Source organism: Nerophis ophidion, linkage group LG04 (genome assembly GCF_033978795.1).
Source record: "Nerophis ophidion isolate RoL-2023_Sa linkage group LG04, RoL_Noph_v1.0, whole genome shotgun sequence".
NCBI classification, from domain to species: Eukaryota; Metazoa; Chordata; class Actinopteri; order Syngnathiformes; family Syngnathidae; genus Nerophis; species Nerophis ophidion.
The window spans coordinates 36,178,018-36,202,725 of record NC_084614.1 but is presented as its reverse complement, the minus strand read 5'-3'; the positions used below and the strand labels follow the sequence as shown (position 1 = coordinate 36,202,725).

Sequence of the window (24,708 nt, the reverse complement as noted above, 5' to 3'; positions counted from 1 at the left end):
TGAATGTTGTCTGTCTATCTGTGTTGGCCCTGCGATTAGGTGGCGACTTGTCCAGGGTGTACCCCGCCTTCCGCCCGATTGTAGCTGAGATAGGCGCCAGCGCCCCCCCCCGCGACCCCAAAAGGGAATAAGCGGTAGAAAATGGATGGATGGATGGGTGTACCCCGCCTTCCGCCCGATTGTAGCTGAGATAGGCGCCAGCGCCCCCAAAAAGGTAAAAAGCGGTAGGAAATGGATGGATGGAAGTGTAGTATATGAATGTATTGAGTAAATACATCGGCGAAACAACACATGCTATTTAGCCTGCATGTTGCACTTCAGAGGTTCACCTTTGAGGCGCGATGACGCACGTTCCTGTCGAGAAAACACCACAAGCCGTCGAGAGAGCACAGTCCAATCTCTGCACGAACGCCAGCACACTCGAAGAGCCATTACACATTAGTGTGTGTGTAGTAATAACTGCATATAACTACACTTAATAAGCTGCGTCGTTGGTTCGTAGTCACAATGTTGCTGACGAGGGGGCCACCATGTTTTTTTAGACAAACGAGACTTCCGCTTTTTAAGATCCCTCCTACACGTAAGCTCGCCTCTCTGCGGCCAATATTGTAACTTCAATATAGCGCTGTATAACCTTTAGGTGCAGTCTTGATAAAATGTGTTTTTTATGTGTGTTTTTTTTATTTCATGTTGTGTTTTAAATACACCAGAGTATGTATTGTAACGACCTGCTGAGGTAGATGTTGTGTTCTTGAGTGAGTGATCTTCAGAATTCCCAATCTTGTGAACGTACCACGCCTGGAAGGCGATTGGCTAAGAAAGAAAAAGCGTTCGGTTGCAGAAACGAGGAATGGGGATAGACGTGATATGGAAAGAACGAGATAAGTTGAGCTGTGTTAGTATAGGTTGCTCAATAAAAGTTTAAAAAGAGCGTAGACTTTGTGTGCACTTCTTTTGGACGCTACAGCAGGGGTCTCAGACATGTGGCCCGCGGGCCATTTGCGGCCCCCACCTTAATATGAAAGTTTAATGTTAGTGCGGCCCACGAGTTTTATATGAATGACGCTTGACAGCGTTGTGTGCGGAGCTGAAAGAATCTACCAATCACGGTGTGGTATATAGCTCTCGAGGGACGAACATTGACGTCACTTGCGGGATGCAAGCAGAGAAACATTTTGTCGCTTTTACATTAGACCCGCACACGCTCTTCTTCCCTCCCTCACTTGCCCGCCTGCTCGCTCTCCCAATCTCGCTCTCTCTCTCTCGCTCCCTCCCTCCCCCCGCCCCGCTGTAAGCAGTGCGGACCAGGGAGACGAGCGGTCCGATATCTTCCGAAGCACGCCGCCAAAGGGCCAAGCGACAATACAAAACTGTGGTGCACTGGACCCCAGCGCTGATACTCGGACAGAGAGTCACTGGGCGAATCGGACGTGTTACACGTTAGTCGTGATGTTAGCCCGTACCAGGCTAATTGTGCTTCCCAAATAGTTCAAGAAAGACCACTACAAACGAGCGATATTTTGCACTGTTATACAATTTAATAAATCAGAAACTGAGCGATATTTTGCACTGTTATACAATTTAATAAATCAGAAACTGATGACATAGTGCTGTATTTTATTTCTTTATCTCTTTTTTTCAACCAAAAATGCTTTGCTCTAATTAGGGTGTACTTGAATTAAAAAAAATGTTCATAGGGGGTACATCGCTGAAAACCGGTAGAGAACGACTGATCCAAGCCATGGCTGTGGGGGGTGCTTTGCTTCAGCATCAGCTGGCAGTTGTCTTCTGACCTCCTGCTGCAGACAGCTCCTGTGATAGTGTTTCTTCACTTGGCTCCTCTGTACTCACCCATGCATTCATTTGTGTGTGTTTGTGTGCGCACGTGTGTGTATGGGACTGATGATGGGGGAAGGTGGGGTTTGGGGCATTGATTTTAAGTTGTAAAGCCCTTTGTGTTGCATTTATTTTATGAATGAAAAGCGCTTTATACATAAAGTCTGATTGAAAAACATTTTTTCTTACCATAAAAAAATCTTGTACAATTTACAAACTGCATGCAAAAACCTTATTAAGTTTTTAAAAAGCTAATTGCAACCAAATAAATTATTTGAGAGATTAAATAGCAATAGAGTAGCCAAAGGACAAAGAAGTAATCAGGGAGTTAACAGCGTAGAAAACATGGTCGGATTCACATTGTTTTCGACTTTCTTTTTGCTCAAATCCCTAAATCAACTGTGTCCTAAATATATTTAACAAAGATGTCATGTTTTTTTTCAACTCTTTGAATGTTTATTAGATTTTTTATTTTTTTTAAGATTTGCATACAATTAGTTACAGTATCGTACATGTAGTAAATGTCCAATGTTTGCAAGGTGCTGTAATAAAGATGAGACCTAAATATACAAATCAGTAATGAAACTTATTTAGTGCATTATTTTTATTTTTTGATGTGTAAAATTGCAAACTTTATTGGAAAGTCCCCATTGACTACCATTTTTAACTATTTGGAACTTTTTGGTCCTTTTCACTGGTTTATGAAAGTATTTGAAATGAAAATATTAGAATTAAAGATGAAAAAACACTCTTAAGAAAAAATATTCCAATCAGAGTTACACAACCAAAGTTATGGACATAATTAGAGCAAAAGTCTACCTCAAAGGATGAAATCGTCCTCAACATACTTTAACAAATAAGTAATATTAAAGACCAAAATGGTCTTTAATATCCTCATTTCAGTGACCACCTGTCAATAGCAGGTGAACCTTAAAGGAGAACTACACTTTTTTGGGAACTTTGCCTATCATTCTCAATCTTTAAGTAAGATAAGAACACATTTTTTTGTGCATTATAATTTGTGAAATATGGCAAATACAATGTGGCTAAGAATGCAACTATTGGATGTACCCCAGAGCTGGTATTCTGACATGTGACTTTTTTCCGGAAGTGAAAACCAGTGGCGGTCGACCAAGCTAAGATGACTGTAGTACAGCAAGCCGTGTGCGAACTATCCAAGAACAAAAGAGGCTGAAATCTTCCTGCAAAAAGCAGGTACGAATAAAAAAATTCAACCATGCATTTGAATATATCCCTATACTTTTTATCAAAAATGTTTTCCCTAGTGATATCAAGGACTACATTGGTCGTGTTTCCAGAAGTTTTACTCTTTTACAAACTCCGTTTCCATATGAGTTGGGAAATTGTGTTAGATGTAAATATAAATGGAATACAATGATTTGCAAATAATTTTCAACCCATATTCAGTTGAATATGCTACAAAGACAACATATTTGATGTTCACACTGACAAACTTTTTTTTTTTTTATACAAATAATAATTAACTTTAAAATTTAATGCCAGCAACACATGACAAAGAAGTTGGGAAAGGTGGCAATAAATACTGATAAAGTTTAGGAATGCTCATCAAACACTTATTTGGAACATCCCACAGATCTGCAGGCTAATTGGGAACAGGTGGGTGCCACGATTGGGTATAAAAACAACTTCCCAAAAAATGCTCATTCTTTCACAAGAAAGGACGGGGCGAGGTACACCCTTTAATCCACAACTGCGTGAGCAAATAGTCAAACAGTTCAAGAACAACGTTTCTCAAAGTGCAATTGCAAGAAATGTAGGGATTTCAACATCTATGGTCCATAAAATCATCAAAAAGTTCAGAGAATCTGGAGAAATCACTCCACGTAAGCGACATGGCCGGAAACCAACATTGAATGACCGTGACCTTTGATCTCTCAGACGGCACTGTATCAAAAAACGACATCAATCTCTAAAGGATATCACCACATGGGCTCAGGAACACTTCAGAAAACCACTGTCACTAAATACAATTTGTCGCTACATCTGTAAGTGCAAGTTAAAGCTCTACTATGCAAAGCGAAAGCCATTTGTCAACAACATCCAGAAACGCCGCTGGCTTCTCTAGGCCCCGAGATCATCTAAGATGGACTGATGCAAAGTGGAAAAGTGTTCTGTGATATGACGAGTCCACATTTCAAATTGTTTGTGGAAATATTCGACATCGTGTTATCTGGACCAAAAGGGAAAGCGAACCATCCAGACTGTTATCGACGCAAAGTTCAAAAGGCAGCATCTGTGATGGTATGGAGGTGCATTAGGGCTCAAGGCATGGGTAACTTACACATCTGTGAAGGCACCATTAATGCTGAAAGGTGATGTAACACAGTGGTTATAATGCCCTTTTCCAACTACTTTGGTACGTGTTGAAGCCATGAAATTCTAAGTTACTTATTATTTGCAAAAAAAAAAACGTTTATGACTTTGAACATCAAATATCTTGTCTTTGTAGTGCATTCAACTGAATATGGGTTGAAAAGGATTTGCAAATCATTGTTTTCCGTTTATATTTACATCTAACAAAATTTCCAAACTCATATGGAAACGGGGTTCATGTTTAGACACGCCAGGATGGTGCTTTTTCACAACAATCATAGTAAACGTGTTTAAGAAATACAAATAATGTCAAGATAATGCTTAAATGGGAAATAATAATCGTTAAAAGTTTGTCAAACAAACTTTTAACGAAGTGATCACTGCAAATTTGTGTACTCTTTGATTCTGCTCCCTTGAACTAGAGTGTGAGCTGCATCATTTTCTCGTTGTCTGAGTTACGTCCATAAAACCCTCTAAAGAAACATCCAAAATACAATTCTCCATCTACATGTTGTGGCCTGAATATTGACCAAGTATGAGCAATATTGTTATTATAAATGTAACGACTGGGTCGCATGTTTATGCGGAGGTCATTCTTCCAAGATACAGACGGACTCCAGACACAGGGTGCAGGTAGGAATTGATTTATTTTTCATAAATCATGCGGGAAAAAACAGGAAACACAAAAGCGTGCCGATAGCATGGATGGCAAAGCAAAGTAGAGCCTAGTGCTAGCATATAAAGACAGGAATCAAACAAACCGTCGTTAATTGTTGCTTGTAGAAAATTAGGAAGCCAGACAGTGTGTGGCTAGCAATGTGAATAAATGGCACTCTGATTAGGGCCTGGCAGCAGGTGAGCATCCTAGACACCAATCAGAGGCAGCTGCAACCAATCAGCACCCATTGTAACCAAGGAGACATAAAACAGGGGGGCTGAAACAGAACTAAGGTTGTCAAAACTAACAGACAAAACATGATCCGGGCTATGGATCATAAGAAAAAACGCTAACGCAGACAAACTAGTGGGGCCGTGATCATGAAGAGCTATGAGCCGGTGAGCTGCTGCATCGCATCTGAGCTGGTGAAAGTTGCTTGTAGATTATAAATCATGCTTCTCACCTGGATAGTAGAAGGTTTAGCAAAAAAACTGACATTTTTACATTTTGACATCTAATTTAGACCCAGAGATGGTGAGGAAAGAATGATAAATTGCTCGCCTGTGGCCACTTTTTATTTTATTTTGACCTGCAGGTGAATTATGATTAATTCTTCATCTAAACGGGTAGATGTCCCAGTGAGAGCAGACATTGTACAATAAGTGATGGTTTTATTGTGTTCGTTGTTTGTGTTTCTTGTTCAGCACTTAGTAATACTGCTGCATGATAATGTTTCTGCTCCTTTTTATTCATATTTTACTTTAGTGTTACATTGATTGATTTATTTGTATATTATTCCCTTGTTAGATTATTTTATTAAATAAATAAATAAATGAAAACAACTGAACTAAAGATGGATCTGTTTAGCACACCGCTTCTTAAACGTGTAGATCATCCTTCTTATATTTAGGCTAAAAAAGATATAAAGTTCCGTTTCATAATTTTTCCCAAAAGTAAACTTTCATGGCTCTCATGAAGTCGGTCATGAGCAGAGTAGTAGTTATTGTTATTGTGATGCGTCTGTGAAATAAAGACACCGTCATATGCTTAAAATGAGCAAAATATATAAATGTTAAATGTTATTATAAATATGACTGTTACTACATTAAATATATACTTGCATCATGTATTTACAACGTTGAAAGAGGTTTTTGGATGTTTTTAGAGCACTTTAGAGGTGGATTAAAAACGGCTGCCCTGACTTTTACCGGTGTTTATTTATGAGTTGCAATGCATAAAATGCATTCCAATGCATGTGTGCTTATCTCACATAAGCATTGTGAATGACATGCAAATGTTTAAAAAAAGTGCAGTTCCCTTTTGAATAGGCTTAAATATAGGGCACCACCATACAACATACTGTACTGTATATCAGACATCATACACTGTATATCACACATCATATGACCTATATCAGACAACATGCAACATCTATCACACATCATATGACATGAAGTGTGCACATGTTCAAATAGATGACATTGTGCAAAGGTTGCTTCTTTGTGAGGGATGGAGAGTCTTTAACCATTAATCACATTGCACTGCAGTTATTTCCCCCCCTCTTCTCCCTAAAAATGTACAAAACAGAGCTGGTCCCTGAGGGAAGCTTGACGCACTGTTACCACAATTTGAGGATGTATCATCCTGCTGAAAGTTGCAAAAACAGAGCACCACCTGCAAACCAGTTTTTTTTTTTTAATTGGCCCTCAGCATTTTGTTAAAATAAGACTATTTAACTACTCTTTTTTGTCTTAATCCAAAATCCTCATTAAAATAAATATTATATTAGTCATAGAGGATCGTCATTTGTGATTGACACTTTTTCAAGAAAATGGACCAATACTAATTGGTGTTCAATAGATCGGCACATCCCAAAAGCAAACATATCTACTGTTTTTATTTTTTAAATAATTTATTCTGTACAAGACAGGTTAAAACAAATAATAAAACAAAAACAAATTAATAAAATACAATATCTGTGTTGGCCCTGCGATGAGGTGGCGACTTGTCCAGGGTGTACTCCGCCTTCCGCCCGATTGTAGCTGAGATAGGCACCAGCGTCCCCCGCAACCCCAAAGGGAATAAGCGGTAGAAAATGGATGGATGGAAAATAGAATAAAAATGTAAAACTAAATATACAAACGAGATGTAATGGATCAACATTATAATATGGATATAGACAAACTAAATTATAGCACATACTGTAAATAGTTATGAATGTACAAAACTAATATACATGATTATGTTCCAAACATACAAATCAGTAATCATTGGTAATCAGTATAAACAGTGTGAATAGAATAAGTCGGATCAGTGGGAGTGAGATTTAAAAAGAGAGACATATCTGGGGAATGAACTGCTCGTGAGTCTGCTAGTTTTAGTCCATATTTAATGTACAAAATGTATGAAAATGCCCGCCAAACATCCTTGAATTTTTTTGTATGTACCTCATAAAAAAGTGAAAACCCCCAACCACCCACGCCTCTGCTCCGGCTTATTGCAGCCCTCCGCGCATGTGAGGTTAATGATCAGCATATTGATTGATTAACATAACATGTTTTTTCTTCCGCCTCGCAAAACCCAAGCTGAGCAGATGTCTCCATGTCGTCCATCAAACACGCCGGCTGTTTGTCAGTCCTGCAGGACCTGCCCGGGGTGGAACACACACATCCAGCGGGGAGGATGATGAAGGATATCAGGTAGCTCACAATCTGTCATCATCAAAAACACTAAAAGCTCTTCAATGACGGAGAAGAAACACAAAAATGCAGCTTTTAGCCGACACTTGCTGCAGAATTCCAAGTGAAACAGACACCAAAAGGACATTTGAGGATCTAAACCTTCACTCCCACGCTCACTCAAATTCATTCAAGGCCTTCCCTCCCTCAGGGTTTCCCTCACATGGCTGTTTCACAAGGGCATGTATCAGACTTCTCCTTCTGACTGCATTAACTTTGGCCTTCAGGAAGAGCACTCTCACGAAAAAAGGTTTTGCCTGCAGACCATTTAATCATGAGCTGTATTCCACCTATCCATTTAGAGCAGCCGCCAATAAGACTTCATGTGCCGCATTTCAGTTGAATCAATCAACTCAGTTCATGTGCAGTAAGCTTGGTATTGATTCAATACCAATTAAATACAGGGCCAGTGTTACCTTAAAGCAGGGGTCCCCAAACTTTTTGACTCGGGGGCCGCATTGGGTTAAAATAATTTGGCCGGGGGCGTGGCTGTTTATATATATATATATATATATATATATATATATATATATATATATATATATATATATATATATATATATATATATACTGTGTATATATTTATATATATATATATATTTATACAGTATATATATATATGTATATATGTACTGTATATATATATATACAGTATGTATATATATAAGATATCACGTCATCGATCGGAAAATGCATTTTTAGACAATGTGATTTGCCTGAGCGGCTAGGAGACTCAGAGTAACAAGCAACTATGGGTAGAAAATGGATTAGAAAGCACTGATTTAAAAAAAAAAAAAATAGAATACAAAAATTTTAAAAAAATTAACTTGGGACTTCCCGCGGGCCAGATATCGAACGCTGGCAGGCCGGATCTGGCCCGCGGGCCGTAGTTTTAGGATAAAAGTGTTCAAGGTTCTTGAATTATTTTGTGATATCGCCTTAAGTTTGTTGATCACTATCCCTGATAGCTCAGCAGTTGCATGGGACTCTTAAGTAAGGGCAACATTCTTAGGAATGTTCCGATTGCTGCCCTGCCTGACTGCGTGGGGCCGGTGGTCCCTTGTTCCCTGGGCACCGCACCTGCTGTTTTGTTGGGCCCTCTGGGTGGCTGGGGCCGTACTTTGGCTCCCGCACACACTGGGAGACCAATATATCATCGAGAGGAGCCAGATGAGGTGGTTCGGGCATCTGGTCAGGATGCCACCCGAACGCCTCCCTAGGGAGGTGTTTAGGGCACGTCCAACCGGTAGGAGGCCACGGGGAAGACCCAGGACACGTTGGGAAGACTATGTCTCCTGGCTGGCCTGGGAACGCCTCGGGATCCCCCGGGAAGAGCTAGACGAAGTGGCTGGGGAGAGGGAAGTCTGGGCTTCCCTGCTTCGGCTGCTGCCCCCGCGACCCGACCTCGGATAAGCGGAAGAAGATGGATGGATCTATACAGTGGGGCATAAAAGTATTTAGTCAGCCACCGATTGTGCAAGTTCTCCCACTTAAAATGATGACAGAGGTCTGTAATTTTCATCATAGGTACACTTCAACTGTGAGAGACAGAATGTAAAAAAAAAATTCCAGGAATTCACATTGTAGGAATTTTAAATAACTTATTTGTAAACGATGGTGGAAAATAAGTATTTGGTCAACCATTCAAAGCTCTCACTGATGGAAGGAGGTTTTGGCTCAAAATCTTACGATACATGGCCCCATTTATTCTTTCCTTAACACGGATCAATCGTCCTGTCCCCTTAGCAGAAAAAACAGCCCCAAAGCATGAGGTTTCCACCCCCATGCTTCACAGTAGGTATGGTGTTCTTAGGATGCAACTCAGTATTCTTCTTCCTCCAAACACGACGAGTTGAGTTTATACCAAAAAGTTCTATTTTGGTTTCATCTGACCACATGACATTCTCCCAATCCTCTGCTGTATCATCCATGTATCCATTTTGGTATTAACTCAACTTGTCGTGTTTGGAGGAAGAAGAAATCTGAGTTGCATCCCAAGAACACCAAACCTACTGTGAAGCATGGGGGTGGAAACATCATGCTTTGGGGTTTTTTTTCTGCTGAGGGGGACAGGATGATTGATCTGTGTTAAGGAAAGAATGAATCGGGCCATGTATCGTGAGATTTTGAGCCAAAACCTCCTTCCATCAGTGAGAGCTTTGAATGGTTGACCAAATACTTATTTTGCACCATAATATACAAATAATTTTTTTTAAATTCCTACAATGTGAATTCATGGATTTTTTTTTTCACATTCTGTCTCTCACAGTTGAAGTGTACCTATAATGAAAATTACAGACCTCTGTCATCATTTTAGGTGGCAGAACTTGCACAATCGGTGGCTGACTAAATACTTTTTTGCCCCACTGTATACACAGACATACTCACTTACACACAATTATTCATACATATATACATACATACGTACATTCATTAATTCATTCATACATACATACGCGCACACATTGGTACTTACCCACATACATGGGTACATCTGCTCCAACATACATACTCAAATACAGCACATATATACAGTACACAGCCGCGGTACATACACCCACACGCACAGTCACTGTACAAATATGCATATACACACACTATACATCTACAAGCACATTTGCATACAAACACTCCAGCTTATAATTTACGTTTCATCCAACATATGTTATTGTTGTTAACCTAGGGGAAACTGGGTTTGATTGATTAATTGATTGATTGAAAGTTTGATTAGTAGATTGCACAGTACAGTACATATTCCGTACAATTGCCCACTAAATGGTATCACCTGAATAAGTTTTTCAACTTGTTTAAGTCGGGGTCCATGCTAATCAATTCATGGTAGGGTAAAACACAGCACCCTGACAAAGCTTAACCTATTGGCACTATAGCAATCTAAAAAGTTAATACAGTTTGCTTCTCTTTCTTCCCCTCCATTTATCTGCTTTATTTTGTAATTTAAGTTTTCATTACATACAGGATATGTATTGTTACATTTGAAACAATTGTATTGTTCATAATAGGGGTAATTACTAATAGTATTAATTATCAACGGTGCTATTTATATTGGTATTTTTATTGCTCCATCTGTAGAACAAGAAAGTTTGAACATATTACAACCATACTGCTCACCTGCACTGGCTTCCTGTGCACTTAAGATGCAATTTTAAGGTGTAACTACTTACATATAAAATACTGAACGGTCTAGCTCTATCATATCCTGCTGATTGTATTGTACCATATTTCCTGGCCAAAAATCTGCGTTCAAAGAACTCTGGCTTATTAATGATTCCCAGAGCCCAAAAAATCTGCAGGCTTTAGAGCGTTTTCTATTTGGGCTCCTGTACTCTAGAATGCCCTACCGGTAACAAAGCTACCTCAGTAAGCATTTTAAAGGCCTACTGAAACCCACTACTACCCACCACGCAGTCTGATAGTTTATATATCAATTATGAAATATTAACATTGCAACACATGCCAATACGGCCTTTTTAGTTTACTAAATTACAATTTTAAATTTCCCGGGAGTTTCGTCTTCGAAACGTCGTGTAATGATGACGTGTGCGGATGACGCCACGGGTTTTTAGGAAGTATGAGCGCTGCGCACACACACAGCTAAATGTCGTCTGCTTTAAAGGCATAATTATACAGTTGTTTGGACATCTGTGTTGCTGAATGTTTTGCAATTTGTTCAATTAATATTGGAGAAGTCACAGTAGAAAGATGGAGTCGGGAAGCTTTAGCCTTTAGCCACACAAACACACGGTGATTCCTTGTTTAAAATTCTTGGAGGTGAAACTTTCCTATGAATCAGAGCGCGGTCAAGAGAACATGAATCCCGAGCACATGTCAACCAGCAGGTTTCAGTGAGAAAATTGTGGTTAAAAAGTCCGTTCTTACCGGAGAAAAGCTGAGCTTGTGCCGTCCATAGCTGCTGTCTACTCCCCTGAGACACTGCGCGTCAAGACATCTGTGGATACACCCTTCCGACTATCAGGTACTATTTAACTCACTAAAACACTAGCAACACAATAGAAAGATAAGGGATTCCCCAGAATTAACCTAGTAAATGTGTCTAAAAACATCGGAATCCGTCCCAATGCAATTGCATTTTTTATTTATTTATTTTTTAACTTTTTTTTTTTGTAGTCCTTTGCTACCAATATCCTCAAACACAAATCTTTCATCCTCGCTCAAATTAATGGGGAAATTGTCGTTTTCTCAGTCCGAATAGCACTTTTTGTTGGATGCTCCCATTGAAAACAATGTGAGAATGTGAGGAGCCATCAGACATGTGACGTCATCGTTTGCGACTTCCGGTAGAGGCAGGGCATTTCTCTTAGCACTGAAAGTTGCGAAATTTATTGTGGATGTTCTCTACTAAATCCTTTCAGCAAAAATATCAAGTATGACACATAGAGTGGACCTGCTATCCCCGTTTAAATCAGAAAATCTCATTTCAGTAGGCTTTTAAGTCCCATCTTAAAACTAATTTGTATACTTTAGCCTTTAAATAGACCCCATTTTAGACCAGTTGATCTGCTGTAACTCTTTTCTGCTCTGCCCCCCTCTCCTGCATGGAGAGGTTTTTAGGTGACTTTGGATCAACCACCACAAATGAGGCATTAGCTGTTCCAAGCCCGGACCCAGGAAGGACCACTCTGCATTGCATCAAATGGTGACGTGTCTGCGCTGCTGACTCGTCTCCATTCAAGATGATCCACTGCTGGCCTCCTCTGCTGGCCTCCTAAAAAACTGGACTTTCAAATGAAGTCTGGACCCAGGGTGACCACTCCTTTTGCATCAGTTGGTGACGTCTCTGCACCCCGACGTGTCTAAATGCAAGAGGATCCCCCGCTGCCTTCACTATGGACTGGACTCGTACATTATTAACTGTATCCACTCTGCATCCATTGCACCGGTCACCCAGGGGGGATCCCCACATCTACGGTGCCTTCCAAGGTTTCTCGCTGTTCCCACTGGGTTGAGTTTTTTCTTGCCCTGATGGGGGATGTAAGCTGAGGAAGTCATTGTGGCTTGTGTAGCTTTTTGAGAAATGTGTGATTAAGGGCTGTATAAGTAAACTTTGATTGATTTATTGATTTCTGTGTTATTAATATTTACTTCACTAACTGCTTCAATGCTATCATTCTTCATATAATATTTGTACGTATCGTGTTGTTTTGTTGCTGTTGTTGTTGTTTCTCTGTCTTGTCCATCAGGTGTGACTAACTTGATGGACAGTTGTGTGCTTGGTCCTCCTGGCTGGGGATGATTTTCAGGTTCATTTGGGTAAGCACTCCATTTATGTAAATATATGATGGCTTCAAGTTTAACATTTATAGCGTCAAAGTCACTTTCACCTCACGCTCTCGGTTTCCGCCTGCTTCAACGTCTCACCCCTTCCTTTGTACTCACTTCTATAAGCAGCAGCAGTTCATCCATTGTTCATTCAAAAATATAATGTTGTGAATTCTCATCTGTCCAAAAAGGGTTGTCTTTGTTTTCTGTTATCGATCCTGTAATGATTAAAAGACAGTAGGAAGTAGGAACACGCAGTTTTTGGCAGAAGTCGGACGTGCGCTGCTGTGGAAACGGAAATCAATGCGCTGAAGAAATCAGTCCAGAAAATGATTAAAATTATCAAAATATAGTAAAAAATAAACATAAACAGATATTGCATATCCTTATGAAAGCGTCTGATAATTCATTGTACATAGACTTGCAGTGTGTACCTAAAAACGTTGATGGAGTGTTTTGAAAGTTGTTTTAGAAGGTGTTGAAGGCGACAACGGTGAATCCCATTAGCAGAATCAAACTAGCGGTTTTTATCATATATAAAATCCTAAAAAAAGACATGTGTGTTCTTGTGTCTCATAATGATCGTGAACGATAGGTAAAATAAAAAAAAAAAAGTGCGATTCCCCTTTAAAACACAATGTCACAGTACCAACAAAATAATTAAAAACATGAAAGACAGGTGAAAGTACCAATATCATCATGCTAGTATCGATCCAATAATGATACCCCCTCTTTATCAATACTATAGACGTTAGGATGTAAACGGCCACCTCCTATACTGCACACTCACCATATGAGCTGTGTTGAGTGCAGTGATGCACAAGTGGAGCTGCCAAAAAATTGTACTCAAGTAAATGCAAAAAAGTAGCCATCCAAATATTTTCTCAAGTAAAAGTGGGTAAATAGTCACTGAAAAAAACACTTTTTTACTGAGTAACTGGTGGGTAACTTTGAGTCAAGCACAGACATTATATTAAAAAATAAATTAAACTCCCGCAAAAAATGTTTTTTGAGCTAATTTTGTCAACATTATTAAGGCCAAGTGGTAGAAAATGAATTATTAATCTTCTTGTTCATTTATTGTTAATATCTGCTTACTATGTTTTAACATATTCTATCTACACTTCTGTTATAATGTAATAATCCCTTATTCTTCTGTTGTTTGATACTTTACATTAGTTTTGGATGATACCACAAATTTGGGTGTCAATCTGATACCAAGTAGTAACAGGATCATACATTGGTCATATTTAAAATCCTTATGTGTCCAGGGACATATTTCCTGAGTTTAAAAACATACTATACATTAAAAAAAAACAAAAAAAAAACGAAAGAAGATGTGATGCCAAAAAATATTGATGTAATCATAGTAGTATCGACTAGATGCACTACTGTACTTGGTATCATTACAGTGGATGTTATCGGTACTTTTCAGAGGCGGTATAGTACCGTATATGATTCATTAGTATCACGGTACTATATTAATACCGCTATACTGTACAACCCTAGTCCAGAGATTAAATTATTTTGATATCCTTTTTTGTGAACATAATAAACCTACTTTGAATGCACTCCAGAATAAAAAGTGTTTCACAAAGACCTATTTTCATTGCTACAGCGACCAGAAAAGGGAAAGAAGGTCTCTAAACTTAATACATGTATGATCTTACAACCATATTTGTTTTTGATTATTCATCATTATTATTATTATTATGTTTGTTTAACGTTTTAATTTATTTTTCACAAAATACAATTATATTTTCTTCTCTTAAGTTTAGATATAGATATGTTCTTCAATCAAGTGTATGTATATTTGTTCTGTCTAAAAACTCCTATGAAAAATAAGATAAAAAATTGTTGAATGATTTGACCAACAACAAAAACAACATAATCATAGAATATAACTGACAAATATCCATCTCATCCTGTCAGTATTGGTTCAATACTGATACAACCATCGGTGTTGATACTGTTATTGTTTTTTTGAATCGATTATGACGTAAATAACAAACAAGATGATGTCGGCTGCACTGACACATCAGGTTGTGCTTCCCTGATAAGAGCAGCTCGGATTAGACATGCAATAATTGGCAGCTTCTCCACTAATAAGACCTGGCTGCTCATAAGGAATAACAAAGTTCATGGAATAATAAAAACAAGCGGCATGTCAACAGGGAGCAGAGATGGAAAAAGAAGTCAGTACGTCAGAGCATCCATCACCCTGATTGCAGTCAGACGCATGATGCTGCACAGCAGGCAGTCTGAAACCTTTCACTTTTCACACTCACAGATTAATGAACAGATGGATAACTTTCTGAGGTTTTATCAAGGAGAAATGTCTCAACATCATGGCCATCTTATGCCACGGACCCCCGAGGTCTCTGAATGTGGCAATCAGTGCTCTGGCCCTGCTCTTTTGAAAAGAGGCAATTTAGGCCCCAAATAACCATATAGGTCACACTCCCACTCTGATTGTACAATCGCTTTCTCAGCAAGGGGGATCAAGTAAAGACCTGCAATCGATGGGACTTGTCTGTGGCGCGGATCAATAATGCCTCCCTTTGAATTCATCAATCATGTCATTGGTGAATATAAAAAGCATAATTGGGAAGAGCGTTCTTGAGTGTCGCGTATTGACGTCGCCTTGGCGATGGAGAAAAAGACACCATTCTGCATCATTAACTTTGTATCATTTCCTGTTGGAGCATGCTGCTGCTGCTGCTTCTTCCCCACCTGCTGAACTTTTTAAGCGTCACATGTGATTGCGCTTTCACACTGCATTCTAATTCGTTCACTTGCTACTATGGGAAGTGAGGCTTCTGGGCTGCATTTAGTACGATTATTGTAGTAAATCCAGTAGGGATTTTCCAATCGATGAGCTGCCTATCAGTATTGTTTGACTTTTGCTAGTGTCTCTCATATTATCATACAAATGTTTTATGATAGCTTTATTGCTACTTTGTATGACTACACCAACAAATGCTGCATTTTGGGGTTTCCGCCCAGTCATGTGCTAACTTCTCAACGTTAGCATGCTAGTATGCCAACATTAGCATGGCAACGTTTCCTGCAAATATTACACTGTTTTGTCTAATTCCGCAGCCATACACCTTACAGTCCTATAACTTGGAATGTGACACATGTTAACTGTTAGCGTGCTAACTTTAGCATGCCAACACGCTAACGTCAAAGTGCTAACTTTTTTTCTAACTTAACGCTTTTTTTGTCTAACTCTATAGCCATACACCTTAAGTCTTATAACTTGGTATTTGAAACATGCTAACTGTACGCATATTTAGGCTAGCATGCTAGCTTGCTAACATAAAATAATAGCTCTTTGAGTCATATAACTTGGTATGTGATACTTGTTAACTGTTAGCGTGCTGACATTGAAGTAATAACTTTTTTTTAGCTAATTTTACACGTTTTACTTTAATTCCCCAGCAATACCGCCTTCTGCCCAAATGCAGCTGAGATAGGCTCCAGCATCCCCCGCACCCCGAACGGGACAAGCCGTAGAAAATGGATGGATGGATGGGTTTGAAATTAGTATTGGTATTATTACATTGTTTTTAATTGCATTACATATTGTTGAATTGTCCCCATTTCCCCCAATTTTTTTGTATATGATACTAACAATATTTTATTTTTCCTGAAATATTTGTCCTATGTTTTTAATTTAACTCTAAACATAATCAAAAATTAAGGCAAAATCACAAAATAATTTTCAAACTTTCAAAGAAAGGAGGACTGATTTTAGTATCGATATTGGCACTACATGCCCAGTATCAACATAATATCGTATCAATACCAAATTTTGCAGTATTGCCCACTTCTAATTAAAAGACACCAATTAATTACATTAGAAGTGCTCCCTCTTGCCATACTCTTTGTTTACCGCTTTATTTTGCTGTCATATTTAATCTTGTTATTAGTTTGATCTGTCCACAGTAGTGTTGTCCCGATACCAATAGTTTGGTACCGGTACCGATACCAAAATTATTTCGAAACTTTTTGGTATTTTTTTAAATAAAGGGGACCACAAAAAATTGCTTTATTGGCTTTATTTTAACAAAAAATCTTAGGGTACGTTAAACATATGTTTCTTATTGCAAGTGTGTCCTTAAATAAAATAGTGAACATACGTCTTTTAGTAGCCCTGCGACTTGTCCAGGGTGTACGACACCTTCCACCCGAATGCAGCTGAGATAGGTTCCAGCGACCCCCCGCAAACCCAAAAGGGACAAGCAGTAGAAAATGGTAGTAAGTTAGTAGTAAGTAAACAAACAAAGACTCTTAATTTGTCGGCTGACGTATGCAGTAACATATTGTGTCATTTTCAATTGTATTATTTTGTCCAAATTATTAAGGACAAGTGGTAGAAAATGAATTATTAATCTACTTGTTAATATCTGCTTACTTTCTGTTTTAACATGTTCTATCTACACTTCTGTTAAAATGTAACGATCACTTATTCTTCTGCTGTGTGATACTTTACGTTAGTTTTGGATGATACCAATATTTTGGTACCAGTACCTATACCAACATTATTTCGAAACCTTTTGGTACTTTTTCAAATAAAGGGCACCAGAAAAAATTGCATTATTGGCTTTATTTTAACAAAAAATCTTAGGGTACATTAAACATATGTTTCTTATTGCAAGTCCATCCATCCATCCATTTTCTACCGCTTATTCCCTTTAATGGTCGCGGGGGGCGCTGGCGCCTATCTCAGCTACAATCGGGCGGAAGGCGTGGTACACCCTGGACAAGTCGCCACCTTATCACAGTCTTATTGCAAGTGTGTCCTTAAATAAAATAGTGAACATACATCTTTTAGTAGTACGTAAGCAAACAAAGACTCCTAATTTGTCTGGTGACGTATGCAGTAACATATTGTGTCATTTTCCATTGTATTATTTTGTCAAAATTATTAAGGACAAGAGGTAGAAAATGAATTATTAATCTACTTGTTAATATCTGCTTACTTTCTGTTTTAACATGTTCTATCTACACTTCTGTTACAATGTAATAATCACTTATTCTTCTGTTGTTTGATACTTTACATTAGTTTTGGATGATACCACAAATTTGGGTATCAATCCGACACTATAAGTAGTTAAAGGATCATACATTGGTCATATTCAAAGTCCTTCCAGGACACCTGGTCCTAATGCCTGACTAGTTAACTAATGAGAGACACGGAACCATGATTTTATTGAAATAATTACTATTATCAATATATATTTAACAGTACATGTAGCATTGCGAAGTGACTGTACCTTTAACTACAGGGTAGACGTCGCCGGGTATTGCGCATGCGCCGGAAGTTTCTGCCGCAGACAGCAGCAGCAGCAGCAGCAGTGATTCGGCATCGCAGAGCAACGGGAGTAAATCTCTTCGTTTTGAACCATGGCGACGAACTAAACGATGCCATTCGCAAAGGTTGACGGAGGGTAAGTAGTCTTGCCTTTGCTACCCGTCCCGCTGGCTCCACACCGGCTGACACCGCCACTGTATTCGGCACGGACATTCGGAGCAGACGATGAGGAGAGGGCAACAATGGGACTGAATGTTTGAGAGCAGCTAAGTTAGCTAGCCACTCAGCTGCCACTCTTATTACCAGCAACCTGCGTTACTGCTCGCCCTCTGCTTTCTCCAAGCATTCTGACGTTCGTTGTTCGCATGAATATTCTATTCCAAGTTAGTCTGGGCACCATACGTTTATATGTCAGATAATAAGTATTGAATGATGCCGGTTATTTGTGTTAAGGAACTGCTTAGGTCTATAAAGTGTGGCCGGGGGGCCATTTTTGTCCTGCAGTTCATCATTTAATGGCCCTTAACTTATTTAAAGGCCTACTGAAATGATATTTTCTTATTTAAACGGGGATAGCAGGCCCATTCTATGTGTCATACTTGATCATTTCGCGATATTGCCATATTTTTGCTGAAAGGATTTAGTAGACAACATCCACGATAAAGTTCGCAACTTTCGGTGTTAAAAGAAAAGCCCTGCCTCTACCGGAAGTCGCAGACGACGACGTCACCCGTGTGATGGCTCCTCACATATTCACATTGTTTTTAATCGGAGCCGCCAACAAAAAGTGCTATTTGTACGGAGAAAACGACAATTTCCCCATTAATTTGAGCGAGGATGAAAGAATCGTGTTTGAGGTTATTGATAGCGACGGACTAGAAAAAAAAAAAACAGTTAAAAAAAAACGCTAATGTATTGGGACGGATTCCGATGTTTTTAAACACATTTACTAGAATAATTCTGGGAAATCCCTAATCTTTCTATTGTGTTTCTAGTGTTTTAGTGAGTTTAATATTACCTGATAGTCGGAAGGGTGTGACCACGGTTGTGTTGACGCCAATGTCTCAGGGGAGTCGACGGCAGCTTCATGGACGGCCCAAGCTCAGCTTTTCTCCGGTAAGAAGCGACTTTTTAAGCACAATTTTCTCCCCGAAACCTGCTGGTTGACATTTGGTCTGGATTCATGTTCGCTTGACCGCGCTCTGATCCATATTACATTTTCACCTCCGGGAATTTTAAACAAGGAATCACCGTGTGTTTTTGTGGCTAAAGGCTAAAGCTTCCCAACTCCATCTTTCTACTGTGACTTCTCCAATATTAATTAAACAAATTGCAAAAGATTCAGCAACACAGATGTCCAAAATACTGTATAATTATGCCGTTAAAGAAGACGACTTTTAGCTGTGTGTGTGCGCAGCGCTCATACTTACTAAAAACCCGTGGCGTCTTGGGTACACGTCATCATTACACGACGTTTTGAAGACAAAACTCCCGGGAAATTTAAAATTGTAATTTAGTGAACTAAAAAGGCCGTATTGGCATGTGTTGCAATGTTAATATTTCATCATTGATATATAAACTATCAGACTGCGTGGTGGGTAGTAGTGGGTTTCAGTAGGCCTTTAATGGCCCTTGACTTATTAAAAAAAAAATTAAATGTACTCGTTATTAATGATATATATTATTATATATTACACTTGGTCAGCTATGACACAAAACTAACGTTGATGGTTTAGTGCCCTAAATCCCTGGCCTTTAAATTAAATTGTTCTGTTTACGGTAGTTTGGACACCACAATTGTGCATTCATTTCATTTCTATGATATGTTTGTTTATTTTACTGCCAGCTTCGTGTGTGATGAATGCATCGTCTCTTGCTACCGAATATGGTGTGTAGTTGTTTCGGTCCTGTTTATCTGACACATGGGCACGGCTGGTGAGAATGCCCGTCCGCACCGGCAAAAGGCAAAGTGTAAAAGGTGATAACAGAAGGTTGACGTCACCAGGCTCGTCCTGCTTGATCCTGCTTCACGTCAATCTCATAGGAAGAGGAGGAGGAGTACTGTAGCAGCCTTTTTTCATTGTAGCATCTAATGGTCGGTGTCTGGAAAGGAAGAAGTCTGGCTCTGATCAAATTTCGGGTATCCTAAGGGCGCACTTAACTAATGGGATCCTATCAATGTTTCTCCCGACCCTCCAAGCCTGATCTTTTCACGGCGGAATGTTAATGCTGCTGCTGTTTTTTGGCTGCTCCGAGTCGGGTATTATTGTAATGTAATGGCTGGAGATGATTAAGGATTATGAATGGATAATGCTGAGGAATGTTTTTCAGATGGTAAGATGACTTAAGTGTATTCGAATAGCTAAATCCATGTTTGCAAGTATTGGATTTAGGTTGAGAGAGATATGACATTATCTTCACTTAAGCATAACAAAGGTTAGTCTTTTTAGGTTTACAACAGCTGGGAGAAGTGATTGCTTACCAAGGCAGGAGACTGACCTTACTTGTCCAAAAGTGCAGTTTAGTTGCCTTACATTTTTCCAAAGTGCGCATAATTACATTTCAGACCATGTTGCCTGAGAAACCCAGGCCCCCAGACTGTGCAGTTATCGAGTTGAAGGAAACCTTTTTGCAATGAGGTGCTATGTTTCCCAGCGCAATGAAGATTAATTAAGTCCTAGAAACAAATGACTGTAAGGTCTTTTCCATCTGCAAAATGCTCTAAAGTCACCTCTACCTAAAACACGGCTTTAATGGAGAGATATTGTGAGAGTAAAACAATTGAGTGCAAACAACCTTTTAGAGTTTGAACGAAATCAGTTCCATGGTTGACCAATGATTTTATTTCAGAAAGAAGGAAATGTATATAATCTTAACCAAGGCCTAAATGTCTCCATCCTAAAAACTTTAATAACTACACAGGCAGTGTTTAAAGTCACATTTTAACACCGTCAACTCACCCACCTGGACTTTACCATCTCTTCTTCAGCTTGCACATTTTTAATGGCTAACCCCTCAGCTCAATTATCTCCATGGCTACCAGCAGCCACCTGCTAGCTTAGCATCCCATCATCACCTGTTAGCACCAAAGTACTCGGCAATCCTGGACATTCCATTCGGTCTACTTACTTAAACGTAACTCCCACTGTATTTTTGAGTCAAGTACGAGGATTTTGTCAGTTTTGCTGAAGTGAGTCATGATGTTCAACCTCCATGCTTTTTGCCACAGCTTTCTCCCAAATATCAGACTTTTATGCAACCTTTTGTGCATTCGAGTTGTGAGTTTCCTTCGTCCAGCTAGAATATGTCAGTGTTGTTGGCGCAGAAGTTGCGGTGCTTATTTCTGATTAAGTATGTGCATGATTTGTGTGTTTGCGCAGTCACCTATAAAGCTAGCAGACAAGCCTGAATGTCAAGAGCACCTGGTTTATTTGTTCTTGTCACGCTGGTCAGCGTGTGAGAAAATGACTGCTTCCACCAAAGGGAAATACCACTTGCTTATGAGTCATGTGCTGACTCTTTGACCTGTCACCACAAACTCAAGATTCTTTGCTGAGGGCAAAGTGACAGAAAAGCAAGTTTGCCTTTTAGGATTCCTGCCAACTACTGACAATGTATAGGAATTAATGGATTTATAGTGTCTGCAAAAATAGGTCTATTTGCTTTCAAAGTGCTGCATCTTGACTTTGTTTTGGCATCAGCTGTGCATATACGTACAAGGTTGAAGATTGCAATTAGAAGAGTATTTCGAGGCTTTTAATTTATCCATCTTTCCATCCATTTCTTCTCCTTGTCCCTTTCGGGGTGACGGGGGGCTGGAGCCTTTCCTAGCTTTACACCCTGGAGAAGTAACCTCCTCATCCCAGGGCCAACACAGATGGACAACATTCACGTGCACATTCACACACTAGGGCCAATTTAGTGTTGCCATTCAGCCTATGCGCATACAAAAATGTTCACATTGTGTCTCCTTTGATCAAGAAGTAGTCTATCTAAATCAGAGGCACACACACACACACACACACACACACACACACACACACACACACACACACACATATATACATATATACATTATATATATATATATATATATATATATATATACTAGGGGTGTAACAGTACGTGTATTTGTATTGAACCGTTTTGGTACGGGGGGTTCCGGTTCGGTGCGCAGGAGTACCGAACGAGATTCACACGAACATATGAAGTAGCTGCCTATGCTTAAGTCTTAACAAGCAGCTCTGCTCCGTTCTGCCTCCGTCTCTGTCTGTACACAGCACCCTGCATTGTCCCTCCCACACAACCATTTGATTGGTTACAACCGTAGCAGTAACAAGCCAATCAGCAGTGCATATTCAGAGCGCATGTTGTCAGCGCTTCAGCGTCGAGCAGATAGGTCTTTAGCAGGGGAGCAACAGACTTTCCCCAAATTATACTAAACACTTCCAAGTCAACTACTTTCTAAACATCACTATAAGCCTGTTGATCAGCTCACTCGCAGTCCTGGTTTGAGGTGAAGGCTAGTTAGCTTTTAGCGTAATGTTAGCTCATTTTGCGGTGTGTGCGTGCGTGTGTGTGTGTGTGTATATGTGTGTGTATATGTGTGTGTGTGTGTGCGTGTTACGGACAGTGTTGATTGAGGTGTGTTGAAGCAGCAAAAAAGGACATTATATTAAATGAAGAGTTTCTGTCTCTGATAGTGTATATAATAATGTAAGGGCCTCATAAAGCCTACATGAAGTCAATGGTGTTCAGGGATGAATAGTCTCTCCTATTGCTATTGTACTATTTTTTCAGCTATAGTTAAATAAATCATTAGTAATGTAGCAGCCTAGTTTTGAATTGCAGGGTCCCTGCTATCACATGTTGATAAAAATATAACAGTTACATTTAAAAATCAACTACAGGCTTCCCCAATGCTGTAATAAATTAAGCATGATAAGTTGACTTCAAACTGTTTAATGTTGCACTTTTTATATGTAGAAGAAAAGTTGTGTCATTTTATTTCATCTAAGCAACAACTTGAGGCAGTTTAATGTGGATTAACGTGGCCAGAATTATTATAGTGTTCCCAATGTCAAAAGGATCAAGCCATTGTTTACAAATTTGGTAAATAAATAACCAAAAAATTTACATTTTGTTGTTTTCTTACTGTACCGAAAATTAACCGAACCGTGACCTCTAAACCGAGGTACTTACTGAACCGAAATTTTTGTGTACCGTTGCACCCCTAATATATACACACATGCATATATATATATATATATATATATATATATATATATATATATATATATATATATATGTATGTATGTATGTATGTATGTATGTATATGTGTATGTATATATATATGTGTGTGTATGTATGTATGTGTATATATATGTATATATATATATGTGGATATATATATATATATATATATATATATATGTGTGTATATATATATGTGTATATATATATATACACACATCAATATATACATATATATATATATATATACACATACATACATATATATATACATACATATATACATATATATGTATATATATTAAACATTGATTGATTGATTGATATTAGGGGTGTAACGGTACACAAAAATTTCGGTTCGGTACGTACCTCGGTTTAGAGGTCACGGTTCGGTTCATTTTCGGGACAGTAAGAAAACAACAAAATATAAATTTTTTGGTTATTTATTTACCAAATTTGTAAACAATGGCTTTAACCTTTTAACATTGGGAACACTATAATAATTCTACCCACGTTAATCCACATTAAACTTCCTCAAGTTGCTGCTTTGATTAAATAAAATGACAAAACCTTTCTTCTACATATAAAAAGTGCAACATTAAACAGTTTCAAGTAAACTCATCATGCTTAATTTATACAGCATTTGGGAATCCTGTAGTTGGCTTTTATTATACACAAACACACACGCCCACGCACACACAGCAAAATGAGCTAACCTAACGTTAAAAGCTAATTAGCCTTCACCTCAACCCAGAACTATGAGAGCGCTGAGGTGCAGTTTAAGTTTCTAGAAGGTCAACGGGCTCATAGGGATGTTTGTAATAGTTGTGACTGGGAAGTGTTTTTTATAATTTGGGGAGTGTACGATGCCTCCTAAACACATACCTGCTCATCTCGACGCCGGAGCACTAATTCCATGCTTTCTGACTACGCCCTGCTGATTGGCTGTTACATCGCTCTCAATACGCTCTGCTGATTGGCTGTTACATCGCTCTGAATACGCACGGCTGATTGGCTTTGTATGTAACCAATCAGATGGTTGTGTGGGCGGGACAATGCTGGGTGCTCACTGCTCAGACAGAGGCAGCTGCAGAGCAGCTCTTTAAGACTTTAGATTACAAACTTGTTTGATACACCTCCGAACCGAAAGGATATGTACAGCGAGCAGAGAACATAGTGAGTTCAGATAGCATGAGAACAAGTATATACATTAGAAATACATTTGATTATTTACATTAGGTTATTTACA

The 24,708-nt window shown here is 38.9% G+C and overlaps 2 protein-coding genes across 3 annotated transcripts in view; one reads left to right on the top strand and one right to left on the bottom strand.

The window, feature by feature from the left end:
• The window catches only part of eral1 (Era-like 12S mitochondrial rRNA chaperone 1), a 35,244-nt gene extending 34,682 nt beyond the window's left edge, over nucleotides 1–562 (bottom strand). Inside the window, exon 1 of the mRNA XM_061897986.1 lies at nucleotides 330–562. Within this exon, the coding sequence (XP_061753970.1) occupies nucleotides 330–432 (103 nt within the window). The 5' untranslated portion in view covers nucleotides 433–562. The remainder of the gene's footprint in view (nucleotides 1–329) is intronic.
• Nucleotides 1–24,708, top strand: part of fam222ba (family with sequence similarity 222 member Ba) — a 157,927-nt gene that overhangs the window by 52,445 nt on the left and 80,774 nt on the right. The window contains exon 1 of one of the 2 annotated variants that reach the window (XM_061897982.1): nucleotides 18,210–18,341. The exons of the other annotated variant lie outside the window; for it this stretch is intronic. The gene's annotated coding sequence lies outside the window, so the exon portion shown is untranslated. Of the gene's footprint in view, nucleotides 1–18,209; nucleotides 18,342–24,708 lie in introns of those variants that run through there. 2 annotated transcript variants of the gene reach the window in all.